Here is a 13,831-nt window from a genome sequence, read left to right as displayed (position 1 = left end):
TGAGCAGCCAAAACGTTTACGGAGAAGTAATCTCGCAACTGCTACAAAGACATTTGAAGTGAGTTGTCGTAAAACTAGGAGCATAAAAAGAACTTCAAAAATTACCATCCAGACAAAACTTTTTTTTCACTTTTCTTTGTTTTGACAAAAGAAGATTTTAAATCTCCCGCCAGATGCCACTTACGTCATGAATCCTAAGCCTGCTCTTATTGGTCTGCCCTCACGTGACCGTCTTCATGTTGGCTCGGTCATTCGTCAACTTGAAGTTTTGCGCACTGGGTGACGAAGACGCCCCGGTACTTTGTTTTAAGCAGCAACTGTTGTTACAGAAACCTCGAGGTTGCACTAACCTAGTCCTTCCTGTGCTGACTTCTCCTATTGGCCAGAAAGCGACAGTCCTCGTCTCATTGGCTGAGCGCCTCGTACTTCAGCGGATGGCGCCTTTTGAGATCGCGGGAGAGTGTGGTGTAATTCTACTGGGTGCATCTGTTGTGGGGCAGTTGCATATAAATTAATTTTAACTTATTCTTAGTCATATATTTTTCTATAGTAGTTTTTATAAACTTTGGGGATATTTCTGTTGTTTGAGTTTCTACGTTAGTTGTTTAAAGATGTACGTAATTAAAAGAGGTGAGTAGAGTTTTTTTTATTAATATACGTGATATCTAAAGCTTGTACTAGAGCATGTCGCTAATTAAAACCAATTTTAAATATTTCCTATATATAATTACACTCGTTCGGTTCCTCATAACGTATAGGAATAGACCGCATTTTCTTTCTAACATTGTTAGCGAAAATATGTTCAAAATATATTATAAGTATGTCTGTGATCCACGTAAATGTAATATAACCCGTACCTCTGATGAAATGCGTGACTGTTTTAAGCATGTGACTCAGTGCGAATGGCACGGGTTTTTATGTATTTTATTGTGTATTTCGATTTACTTCAAGAGTTGCATTTGGTAATAATGAGAGAATCCCTAAAAGCCGATCTTTTCCTTTTGTTGTCAAATGGCGCCAAGTCAGTGTGCCGGTCGATGCCAGGGGTGTGGGGGGGTTGAGGGCGTGATAGCAGTTAAGGAGAATTAAGTAAGAGAACAACGTTATGTTTGTCCCTTGATTACTACGTTTTTTGTTAATGTTTACATGGGCTTGTTAAATCATCACCTCCTCTTGTAAGCAAACTTGACACGTATTCAACGGTTCTTAGTATTTTCGTTGTTTTATATGTTGTGGTGTTACCTGTAACAACCGCACAGACAAGAACAATTCTGATGGTTTAAATGTACTGTTTTATAATGGCAAACTAAATTATTTTCGTTGTATTGACGATCACGTTTTCCTTTTCTGCTTTATTCCTCAATCGTTAGATAGACGCCAAGAACGGGTTATGTTTGATAAAATCACGTCTCGGATTCAGAAGCTTTGCTATGGGCTCAATGCCGATTTTGTGGACCCAGTAAGTAGTGGTGGCTCCGTCTACTTGGCTTTTGTGGAGCACTGTGGTGGTTTATTTCTTTTATTTTTAATAATCACTTATGATGTTGCCTTCTTTTCTTTTTTGGAAGACCCAGATTACCATGAAGGTAATTCAAGGATTGTACAGTGGGGTCACAACAGTGGAGCTGGATACTCTGGCAGCAGAAACTGCAGCTACACTCACCACTAAACATCCAGATTATGCTATTTTAGCCGCTAGGATTGCAGTGTCCAATCTTCACAAGGAAACAAAGAAGGTTTTTAGTGGTGAGTAATGTAACTTGTGCTATCCATTACTTAATTGGCTGCTAATATGTTTGTACTGTTTGTTGTGCATAGATAGTGCTAGAAGAGTGAAATTACTTTAATTTTGTTGGTTGTATTCAAAGTAAAATCAAACCCATTCATTTATTTTAATGTGTCCTTACAGATGTGATGGAGGATTTGTACAACTACATTAACCCACTGAATCAACGTCATTCTCCCATGGTTTCAAAGGAAACCCTTGACATTGTTTTGGCAAATAAGGATGTATGTAATGAAATAATCGGTGGATTTCAAGTTTCTTTTCTTTCTTTTTTTTTCTTTTTTTTTTTTTGTCTTTGTCTGTCTTGCTTAACCTAAATAACTTTATTTTGTAGCGCTTGAACTCTGCTATCATTTACGACAGGGACTTTTCATACAACTTCTTTGGGTTTAAGGTAAGTGTTACAGTATTTATTTTGCTTTGGAGCATTATGGATGTGCAAGATAGAAGATATTGCTCAGTATCCAAAAGAGCAAAGCTTTTATTTTTATTTTTTTAAATTAGCCACCTTGTGTAGGAAATTTCCTGTAGTGAGCCTTATTCCAAGATACTGTAAATTGTCACCACATTGTTTTTTGACATACAGAGTAAACAACTTTGCTTGTGGTGGCAGATTTTAATTGGTATATTAGACACTAGTGCATTTTTGTCCAAAACATTTTAGCTCACCTTAGCAGTGGTTTTTAAATATATAGTCAAAAATAGTAGGATGGAAAAAAGCTATTGCTGATTTTGTTTTGTTTGTTAAAAACCCTTACATGTGCAACAAACTTAAGTTCTTAACTTAATTCTTAACCGACTCATAGATTGGTTAGTACATTCTTCCAATTTTGGACCTGAGAATTTTCTTTTTTTTGGTGATTTATGTGATAACAATTTGTGTGTAATGTAGCATACAATTTGTTTTGAGGCAAAACAAAAGTTTTTTTTTTTTCCCTTTTTCCCTCTATCCAGACACTGGAACGGTCATATCTTTTGAAGATTAACGGAAAGGGTAAGCTAATATTTGTCTGTGCGTTTCTTGGCTTAGTAGTTATTTATTTAAAAAAAAAAAAAAACCTTGTTCAGCAGTATCTTATAAAAATTGAGTGTTAATTTGCATAAATGTAAAAATCTGCTTTTTATGTGTTTTACTTTTGATACAACTTGCTGCTTACGTGATATTATTGCCTCCTTGCAGTTGCTGAGCGGCCCCAGCACATGTTAATGAGGGTGTCAGTTGGTATCCACAAAGATGACATAGAGGCAGCAATTGAAACCTATAATCTTCTGTCTGAGAAGTGGTTTACACATGCTTCTCCTACTCTCTTCAATGCTGGCACTAATAGACCTCAGCTTTCTAGGTATGTAAATGAAAACTCTAATAGATCTTTATCTGAGGAGTCATAGTCTGCTTTTAAAGTGCCACATACCTCTTTCTGCTTGCCCAAGCAAAGAATGAGGTGGAATAATAGAAGTGCATTATATTTGATCATTGTTTTTCTTTTTGCTGTTTCTTGACAGCTGTTTTCTGTTAGCTATGAGAGATGACAGCATTGAGGGCATCTATGATACACTGAAGCAGTGTGCTTTAATCTCTAAATCTGCTGGGGGCATTGGTGTTGCTGTAAGCTGCATTCGAGCCACTGGAAGCTATATTGCTGGGGTAAGTATCAGATCAAACATTTTGTTCAGAGTAGGGCCATGGGGAGGAAAAATGTAACATTTTATTTATATTGTTTTTTTTAAATTAATTAAAACTGTAAACCTTTTTATGTTAGAAGGATAATCTTCCTGAATGCACCAATTAGTTTGTACACAGCCTAGTTTGACAGCTGCAGCTCAGCAGTACATGAAGCAGCATCATTTAAACAAATCCATAGGACTGTTAAATTTTAACATTCTCTCAAATTAGTGTGTGAGGTGTGTGTTTTTTAAATTGGCCAGTACAGTTCACAGTTTTTGTTTAAAGGCCTTTCCTGCTAGCAATGACTATAAAGATAACTGTTAAACATTCTAAAAGTTAGGCTGAAAACCTTAAATTAGATGACTTAGTTATCTTGTATTAAGTTAATTTTCTAAATAGGTTGCATACTGTATAACATTTTATTGCATGCTATATATTTTTGTTTTGGCATGCATTATTTGCATGTGTTGGTGATCTTGTGCTTTTCAATTTCAGACAAATGGTAACTCCAATGGCTTGGTTCCAATGCTGAGAGTTTATAACAATACTGCTCGCTACGTGGATCAGGGTGGGAACAAGGTATGAACCCTTACGGTAGGAAGACAAATTTATTAAACCTTATTGTATTTCATTTTAACTTTTTTTTTTTTTTTTTTCCCCCCCATTTCTTAGAGACCTGGAGCATTTGCCATGTATCTTGAACCTTGGCACTTTGACATCTTTGACTTTTTGGAGTTAAAGAAGAACACTGGTAAAGAAGAGCAACGTGCCCGGGATCTCTTCTTTGCATTGTGGATCCCAGATCTTTTTATGAAGCGGGTGGAAAATAATGAGGTGAATTGCTGTTTGCTTTATTTTAAGTAAGAGCTATTTATATAATGTCCCAATTTTTTTGGTTTGTTTTCCAGTTTGTCAATAGAGACCTGATGGAATTGATTTATTTATTTTTAAGAGTGGTTTCACTTTTTCTGTGTAGGATAAAGGCTTGCTTAGGTTAGTTGGTATCTTGGAACTGGCTTAATGAAAGTTGCCTTTTGGTTTTTAGTATTTTTGCACACCAGGCTTTGCAGAATAGTTAATGGATGAGTGTTCCAAATAATAAACAGTCTGCTTTTTGCTATTTATCTATAGTTTGATGATGACAGGAAAGTTTTGTTTTGGTGTGGTTTGTGTTTGACAAAAAGACTGTTACTCCTCATATTGAAGGAGTTGCAGATTACCATCCTCGGGGATTGACTGGTAGTTTTGTTTTTTAGATGGGTTAGGCTACATGTGTAACAACTTGAAGTAAAATTTGGCAATCCCCCCAAATTAACTTCATTACTGTTATCTGATTAATGGTCACACATATTGATTGTAATCAAGATTGTTTTCAAATTTATATGCTCTTGTTTACCCTTTCAATTTAGGACTGGTCTCTAATGTGCCCCAGTGATTGCCCAGGCTTAGATGAGTGCTGGGGTGAAGAGTTTGAGAAACTTTATACAAAGTAAGTTGAAGATATGCTTTGCTTTCAAAATATGTTCAATTTGCTATAAAAAAAAAAAAAAAAAAACTTAAGTGGTGGTATTTTTGTATATGTGTGATCTAGGTATGAATCAGAAGGCAGAGCACGGAAGATTGTGAAGGCTCAGCAGCTCTGGTACGCCATAATTGAGTCTCAGACAGAAACTGGCACACCGTATATGTTGTACAAAGATGCTTGTAATAGGAAAAGCAACCAACAGAATCTTGGCACTATAAAATGCAGTAACCTGTGCACAGAAGTTGTGGAGTACACAAGCAAAGATGAAGTATGCTTTCACCAGCAATTTAACCTTTTTTTTTTTTTTTTTCTTTTTCTTAAATAATTACACGGCTCTCATTGGTCATTATCCTATTGATTATATATTCCTTCATTTTTAGGTTGCTGTTTGCAATCTCGCCTCAATTGCCCTTAACATGTATGTTACAAGTGAGCGCACTTATGATTTCCAAAAGCTTGCTGCTGTTACAAAGGTCATTGTGAGAAACCTGAACAAAATTATTGACATCAATTTTTACCCAGTTCCTGAGGTGAGATGATTTTTTTTTTTTTAACATTAATAAAAAAAAAAAAATAAGATGGAAGCCATTTGAAGGCTAGCTATATATATATATATATATATATATATATATATATATATATATATATATATATATATATATATATATATATATATATATATATATATATATATATATATATATATATATATATATATATATATATATATAATATACTAAAGTCTAGTTTTGTTGAGCCATATTTCATTCTTTTAATCTTCTACAACTGATCAAAGTGTGTGTTTTGTTTTTTTTTATTTGGGGACAGGCCAGCTATTCCAACAAACGTCATCGACCCATTGGGATTGGAGTTCAAGGACTGGCTGATGCATTCATTTTAATGCGCTTTCCCTTTGAGAGTGAAGAAGCACAATTACTGAACACTCAGATCTTTGAGACTATATATTATGCAGCACTAGAAGCAAGTTGTGATTTGGCCCAAGAGATTGGACCTTACGACACCTATGAAGGATCCCCAGTTAGCAAGGGTGTAAGTCAGTTAGCTGGTGCATCTTGTCCCAATCTCCTCTATCTACTTGTCCCCAAACACCACATGCTATGGTATTAAAATACTCCCTTTGTATTGTTTAATTGTATATACAGCAAATAGCTACATGCCTTTCCATTGACTGTTGCTGCATGCAGATGCCATCTTTGTCTATACTTTTTCAGTGGTGTTATGTTAATGCCCTTTAACATTTATTTTTGGACCTTTTTTTTAAAAAAAAAAAAAAAAAAAAATATGCACTATATATTTTATATCATAACTGTAAGGTAAATGCTCATCAAGTTTACTACTTTTCATATAAAGCAAACCTTTCCAGATACTTATTTGTAAATCTTGCTAAAAATTCTCTTGTTGAGAAAGATCTACTTGACTTAAACCAGTTCTATTTATTTCCATTGGATATGATTACAGATTTTGCAGTATGACATGTGGCAGAAAACGCCTACTGACCTCTGGGATTGGAAGTCATTAAAGGAGAAGATTGCAAAGTAGGTCAAGATGTTTTTCCTCTTTTGTTTGTGTACTTAAGATATAGTTCAGACACACAAACCTTTTGAGGCTTTCTAAGCGAATAATCTCTTGGCTGTTTATCCATAAACACTAAAAACTAAGTGCCAATGAAATTGTAATTTTTCCTCAATGTAGTTGTAGTTTTCATCTCTTTTATGAATCACTAATGTGCTATTTTGCTTTTAGATATGGTATAAGGAACAGTTTGCTTCTAGCCCCCATGCCTACTGCTTCAACAGCTCAGATCTTGGGTAATAACGAGTCCATTGAGCCCTACACCAGTAATATATACACTCGACGAGTTCTCTCTGGGGAATTCCAGGTATGACTTTTGCTTTAAGTTAATCTTTGATAACTTGTAAACAAAACAAAAAAAATGTTTTCTTTTGCTGTTACCTGCTAATATTTCAAGTAGCATCTGATATTCAGGGTGCATTTTTAGCATTTGTTAGTCATTCTGTTTTTCTAATTGACAGTGAAGAAGATGTTAAATATTTTTATCCATCCTTTACTATTTTTTCATTTTTGCTGTTGTGCGTTATGGCCAAATAGTCACCATAAATGATTTTGAAGTAGTAATGTTAAAGGTAAGTTACCTGTTTTTCAACGGGTTTGCTATAAATGTGTTTTTTTTTTGGTTTTTTTTCCCCCCCCATAGTAGTGTTATCTGTGCACTTGAACCTGTTTTATAAAACATGTGCAGATGTCATGCAAGTTCTGTGGTGTTCCATAAGCTGTGACTAACATGACAAAGTAACAATGGACTCAAAGCAATGTGTTTTAAAAACACAAATTATACAGTTGGTCAGGTGTTGTGTTTATATATATATATATATATATATATATATATATATATATATATATATATATATATATATATATATATATATATTAGAGAGAGAGAGATAAAAAATGAAGATTTAAGTGCTTATTTTGTTTTTTATAGATTGTAAACCCTCATTTGCTGAAGGACCTCACAGAAAGAGGCTTATGGAATGAAACGATGAAAAATCAGATCATTGCCAACAATGGTTCTATCCAGGTGGGATTCTACAGAAATAGTAACTGGTTTCTTCTTAAACTGGTTAGGCTGTAATACAATTCTAATAGAAATGTAATGTTAAATCAATTGCAGTTTATTTGGTTAGCTTGCATCTTGTACCGGTGAAAAGAAAATGGAAAACTTTAAATTTTCAAAGTAGTATAGATATTGAATATGCCATGTCTTTGCTCTATTGTCATATGAAAAACTATAGATAAGTGTGTTTACGTTTTCCTACAGAACATTGATGAAATCCCTGATGATCTGAAGCAACTTTATAAAACTGTATGGGAGATCTCTCAGAAAACGGTTCTCAAGATGGCAGCAGACAGAGGTGCATTTATTGACCAAAGTCAGTCTTTAAATATCCACATTGCAGAACCTAACTATGGCAAGCTCACCAGTATGCATTTCTATGGCTGGAAACAGGTGAGACCCTAAAGTCCTTTTTCAATTGCTTACGCAAAACATGACATGGATAATTATCTATTCTGTAGCACTCTTTTGTGGAGATTCTTTCTACTAAAGAATTTTTAATTTGTACTACTTGTTACCTGTATCAGAACTGTGAAGATCTAAAGGTGTGGTGAAACTGTATGGTATTTAGCTGGTCATTGAAATTATATTTATACATTACTTTTACAAAGCTGTATATTGTGGAACAGAACACATTATGTTAACTAGTGTCATTTGTTAAGTAAAGCTTCAGAGATACTACTTTACAATTACTTAATTTGGAAAAAATCTACAGAACTGCAGCTTCCCAGTAAGGATGACACTACATTTGGTACCAGAAACGTATTTCTTGTAATTGTCTGTTCATTACACTGTGTAGGACCAATCTTGCCCTTAAATCTTTACAACATTAAAGCAGCCCGGTGAGGAATTTGTCGTGTTCAGTTTGGCTTGAGTGCTCAGCTCCGTAGTGTTTGAATGGGATATAGATTTAAGTCTTGAACAGTTTTGGAAAGGCCATTGCTTCTTACAAACTATAATGCTATACAGTTGGTAGGAACATTTTGATCAAAGGGCAATTTTTGATTAACAAGCTGTACATCACTAGTTTTATAAAAATGTGCAACCCATGATGAAGCAGTGTATTGTTGTTCTTGGTTCCATTTATCCCCCTCCATGATGACTATCTAAATGTCTGCTTCATGAGACTCTTGCTCTCTTTTTTTTTTTTTTTGAGTAAAGCCTTTGATTTGAGCAGCACTGGGAAAATGTGTTATTTGTTAAACTATTGTCTGACTTTTTCTTTTATTATATAGAAGGTTTGTCACAGTGCTGAAATTCCCAACTTAAGTAAAATTCCTTGAATAATATTGATATTTGATACAAGGAGAATAAAGGAAGCTCACAAAATTGAAGATAATTTCTTTTTATTTTTTAAAATTCTTTATAGTTTTAATAGGATTACATTCTTCTTGAGGGAGTGCTGTTGTCAAGACTGTCGCACATTTAAAAGAACACCAGTGAAGTCTCCTGTAAACCTTCTCAATAGTTTATTAATGAATTCAGTATTTTTAAGTTAGTATTTGCCTTCATGCTCTCGCATGCCGTATGATTCACATTGGAATTATTTGTCTTCTAAGCCGTATAACCTGTTTTTGCAGCTTCTTTTTCAGCTTTCCACACTTAAAAGCTTATCTCAGTCTATCCTCTTTAGACTTTGCCACATCTGGTCAAAATTTTCCCTACCAAAGTTAACATTTTTGGTATTTGCATTTGCACTGTTACAAAAACTTGACCCTAGCAGTTCAATCACCTCAACACCTTCAATTCTATCCTGATTATTACAAAATGCTAAAGCTGTACAGACACTTTAACTTACTTGGCTAAAAAGTAGGGAAAGCTCCAATCAGGTATTTTATGGCCAACACCAGTCACCGCCTTGTGTCCTGTACTAAAGTTTATTTTTAAAATTTAAACTGAGTTGTAGAATACCCAAGCGCGTACAGCCACCCTAACCAAAACACATACAGGCATGACACAAGTGTAAACTTTTATTTTTGTTTTTCTTACCTGTGGGAAATACATTCACCTGTTTCCCACCGGTACAGCAAAGTCACGTGCACAAAGCACAGGCCAACGCAAAACCCTCTTTTCTCTCAACTCGACTTGACCCATTTCTGGCAGCACCTCTGGGTGTAGCGGCAGCACTGCATCAAAGGGCTCATCATTTCATAAGGCACCCCCTTGCTGTGGCCATAGGCCCTAACAGAGTTGAGCTTCCATGCTACCTCCGCTCTCCTGGGGGGCTGCCTTCTAGAGGTTCGGGGGACGCAATGCTCCGGGAACACTCCTACAGTCCTTCAGACGTAAAGGCAAATAAATATTCCGACATTTACCGTTAAAAAATGCATAACCCATAGGTTAAATTCAGGATAAATATGGCAAGTACATATTTCCATTCTGTCTACATCAAATTGTTCTTGTGTTGTGCTTTTAGATATTAGGAGTTTGAAAATGATTTGTTAAATGGAGCTTTTTTTTTTTTTTTTTTTTTTTTTCTTCCTCTCCAAAAATATTTTATTCAACCAAATACGATGAGCACACAATTTAGAAATTAGGACGGTTACATCAGTGATTCTCTTATTCAATCCTATGGTTTGTCTCAAACAGTCTCACTCCTTTTTTCCTACAGTTGATTTAATTGTTTAATTTGCTGGTCTGTTTTTTAAATTCACAAAAAATTTAGCAAAATTTGTAAATTTGCTATTAGTTTAAATTCCTAACTTGTGTCATTTCTCTGTTTGTTTTATTTTTCTTTTTCTCCAGTCACTTGTCATGAACACAACAGTGCATGACCTCTTGTGTTGTCTTTGAAATCCATGTGTCGTCTGTCTTCCCGCCCAAACACCATGATTTTTTGTTTTCCCCAAGTAAATTAAGGGGCTTGGTTCAGACTTAGCTAACACAAAACATTATATATGTGTGTGTGTGTGTGTGTGTGTGTGTGTGTGTGTGTGTGTGTGTGTGTGTATATATATATGCCAAGTATACTTTTATTCAAGAGCAAAGGGTTTTTACTGAGGCGGTGATTTTCACTTCTGCAAGTGAGAATGTGTGTAATATATTTGGCAGTTTACTTATTTACCTCTCAATCTCCTGTTTTACAGGGCTTAAAGACTGGGATGTATTATCTTCGAACGAAGCCCGCTGCTAACCCAATCCAGTTCACACTTAACAAAGAGAAGCTGAAAGAAAATGAATCCACCAAGAAAGATGAGATTGTGGAAAGAAACAAAGCTGCTATGGTGTGTTCCCTTGAGAACAGGGAGGAATGCATGATGTGTGGCTCTTAATTTTCAGCACAAAGTTTGAAGAGAGTGCTACAAATTCACACTTTTGCAGGACTGATATTGGAAGGGGGACTTGTGTCTTTATGTTCATGCACTTAACATGTTTGTTTTCAAAATGCAGAATTTTTGGGGTGACTACAGTGTTACATTTTTGGTACTGAAATGTCTGTGCGTAATTAATTATACCCGCTGTGTTAAGCTCCTTGCAGAAGTTCAAAAGGCCCAACTCAAGAAGCAGCCTCTAAGAGGAAAAACTATTTTACTGTATGTCCCAGTTCAAGATGAGGCAATTGCTTAATTCCAAACCCTAGTCAAAGTGTAAACGCGCTGCCTTTTTGCAGTTGCATACCAACAGAGTTTACATTTTGAGAGTTTAAGTATCCTTGCTCTTTACTTGCCACTCAATCCAGCCATTTCATCTTGAGTGTGCATCATCCCAGAGCTACAGACAGTCGCGTTTGTGTTGTCAGGCTTTTCCTGCCATCGCTAATAGACGACAGGTTAGGACTACGCAGTGCCACCAGCATGGACTCCTGTCTGCCTGACTGATTACAAGATCACTTTTATGTGTACATAAGTTTTCTATAAATATGTAACTAAGCAGTCATTAAAATGTATATAATCTGGCAATTATATACCAGTTTAAGGTGCAACTAGAAGGCTGTTTCATAAACAGATTAAATATTTCTGTAAACACTGCATTATGAATTGGTTTATTCTGTATTATAAAAAAAGAAATTTAAAATCCATTGGTGAAATCTTTTATGTAAAGTTTAGCTTTTAGTGCTGCATTATTGTAGTCAAAATGGCGGTTTATCAGACTAGTCGAGGTTTTCAGTGGCCAAGTAGCTTCATGAACCTGCCTTAGAGTTTTGTTTAAATTGATTTTTATTGTAGCCCTAAATAAGAACTGCAGTTATTACCACATCATTCAAACCTGATCACTTTTTTTTTTATATATTATTTTTTAATGCAAATTAGTTATGGTAATCACATTAGTTTCATTGCAGTTAACCATTTGGTATGATGTCACTATAATTTATGAATTGTGTCTCTTCTTCCAAGTGGACTGAGAGGTAGAGTCCCAATCGTTTACAGGCACTCAGAATAAGTGAAGACATTCTAGTTTGGGGTTGATTATTAGGTAATGAAATTCTGGTTTGCTGCAACAAGGAGTCCCATACAGTAAATACAGAGGTGGTGTAGAGCGTGGCTCCTGACCAATCCTGCGGTGGAGCCAGTTGTCATCTGAATAAGTGACAGCAGTAAGGATGGGTCACCGACACCAAAAGAAAAATTTGAAAAAGCTCAGCCTACTTAGAAATTACAAAACTTAAGAGAACACCATCTTGTTAGTTCTACCTGTGTACTGTACATAGCCAGAGAAGATTCACTTTTGACATGCCTAAAATCTTACTGTAAGATAAAGGGAAACAAGTTTATTTGACGTTCAGGTATTTTTTTTGAGCTACTGCGCTGGAATGCATTTGAAATCGAGGGGCTCTGATATAAAGGGGAGCTGTGCTAGTAGGCCAGTCGGGTACCGTTTAGTGTGGGGGTTTGGAGGCCGAGAGTACAGAACAGCCTAGGCATAAACATTTATGTGCGGTGACCAGCAGTAAAAGAGCTTGTTAAACTTCCTAGACTACAGAGAAGAAGCCATTGTATTGTGTTTAAATTAGCGATAAGGACGAAAGTTCTTCCCTTAACCCATTTTTGTATAATAATATATGTAGCATAGCATTTCATTACAGCTACCATCTATTTATTTGAATCAATGTAATTCTAAGTGTATTTTATAGAAAAGGGTGAATTTTATGTGAAAAGGACCGATCTTGAGAAAAGACCTAAAAATCGAAGGTCTGTGTGAGAATACTGTGCTACTGCTAGTAAGAAAGTGAGTGTTGAAGACTGTCAACACAGCTCATCACGTTCAAAGTGTGCCTTTAGTCAAGGTTTGCATCGGGCTTTTATTGCTTGGGTAATTAATTCAACCATTACTATATCTGGGGAAAGTGCTGCATGAAAACAGTAGAACACAGAACTTGTACTTTCCGATCCTCTAAGGTCCACAAAATGTTTGGACTTCTCTAATTTTAGTAGATGACCTTGGGCATCGTGCAGTTCTTACTTCGCCCATGTTTGACTTTGCCTTTCTGGACTGGTATCCTCTTTCTTACTACCCTAAACGTGTCCATCTTAACGGTCACCTGGACAGGTTCTCCCAAGCAAGACTCTAGAAGTTAAAGATCAATCAAAATGGTGGCTCATTTTTTCATTTCATTTTTCTTGGCAGTTTTACTGAAGTTCTCTTTATGCTTTGTGGAGGAGAAATCAGGCCTTTGGCTGGTCCACGTGAAGGGGGTTTTGGTTTTGTTTTCTCTCGGCTGAAGTCCTCTCTCAGCAGCAGATCTATTAACGTGTGTTTGGAATCACTTTTGCCAATTGTTTAATTCTTGTTTAATGGTCAAAAGCATGTGTCTCTTTTTGGTGCTTCCCGTGTGAAATCTGGACCTCCCAATGATATAAATTATAAGGTCTGAAAGCTTCTGGCTTCATAACATTTACAAACCAGTAAAACAAATGTAAATTCTAAATGCAACACTTCACACTTTTTAATATTCAACATTATTGTTCATTTTGAAGATTTGCCAGATCTTCCAGAAAGTTTTTTTGCGTCCTTAGTATCTGCTATCTCTTTAGTGGCCAACGTCACAATTTTTTTTTTTTTTATTAGGAAAATGAACCAGCTTTTTGACAGACTGAACTGTATGTATGTATGTATGTTTGTAAAACTGGTAAAGATTATTGCAGTAACCTTTTTATGACTGTCTGAACATTTTGGGCAGGCCAGAAGAATCCCACCACTGGATGCCGGTATTTTGTGAGTTGTTCCAATGCAGTGCTGGTGAGCTTTAGTGTGAAAATA

The 13,831-nt window shown here is 35.7% G+C and overlaps 1 protein-coding gene across 2 annotated transcripts; it reads left to right on the top strand.

Moving 5' to 3' along the window:
• Nucleotides 1-419: 419 nt before the first annotated feature.
• Nucleotides 420-11,651, top strand: rrm1 (ribonucleotide reductase M1 polypeptide). 2 transcript variants are annotated; one of them, XM_039745688.1, is made up of 19 exons: nucleotides 420-630; nucleotides 1,371-1,459; nucleotides 1,569-1,746; nucleotides 1,910-2,010; nucleotides 2,121-2,180; nucleotides 2,741-2,780; nucleotides 2,967-3,129; nucleotides 3,290-3,431; nucleotides 3,948-4,031; nucleotides 4,125-4,286; nucleotides 4,862-4,941; nucleotides 5,044-5,245; nucleotides 5,358-5,507; nucleotides 5,806-6,027; nucleotides 6,457-6,533; nucleotides 6,742-6,877; nucleotides 7,502-7,597; nucleotides 7,838-8,026; nucleotides 10,720-11,651. In XM_039745688.1, exons 1-19 carry the CDS (start codon nucleotides 612-614, stop codon nucleotides 10,903-10,905), a joined length of 2,376 nt encoding a protein of 791 aa, XP_039601622.1. In that variant the 5' UTR covers nucleotides 420-611; the 3' UTR covers nucleotides 10,906-11,651. The 2 variants fall into 2 exon arrangements, with proteins under 2 accessions (XP_039601622.1, XP_039601623.1); XM_039745689.1 differs by having other exon boundaries at nucleotides 422-630; nucleotides 1,375-1,459.
• The last annotated feature ends 2,180 nt before the right edge of the window (nucleotides 11,652-13,831 follow it).

The sequence above is a fragment of the Polypterus senegalus genome, chromosome 2, assembly GCF_016835505.1.
Source record: "Polypterus senegalus isolate Bchr_013 chromosome 2, ASM1683550v1, whole genome shotgun sequence".
Taxonomy (NCBI): Eukaryota; Metazoa; Chordata; class Cladistia; order Polypteriformes; family Polypteridae; genus Polypterus; species Polypterus senegalus.
Note: the sequence above shows the minus strand (reverse complement) of the source record. Positions and strands in the feature narration are given on the sequence as shown.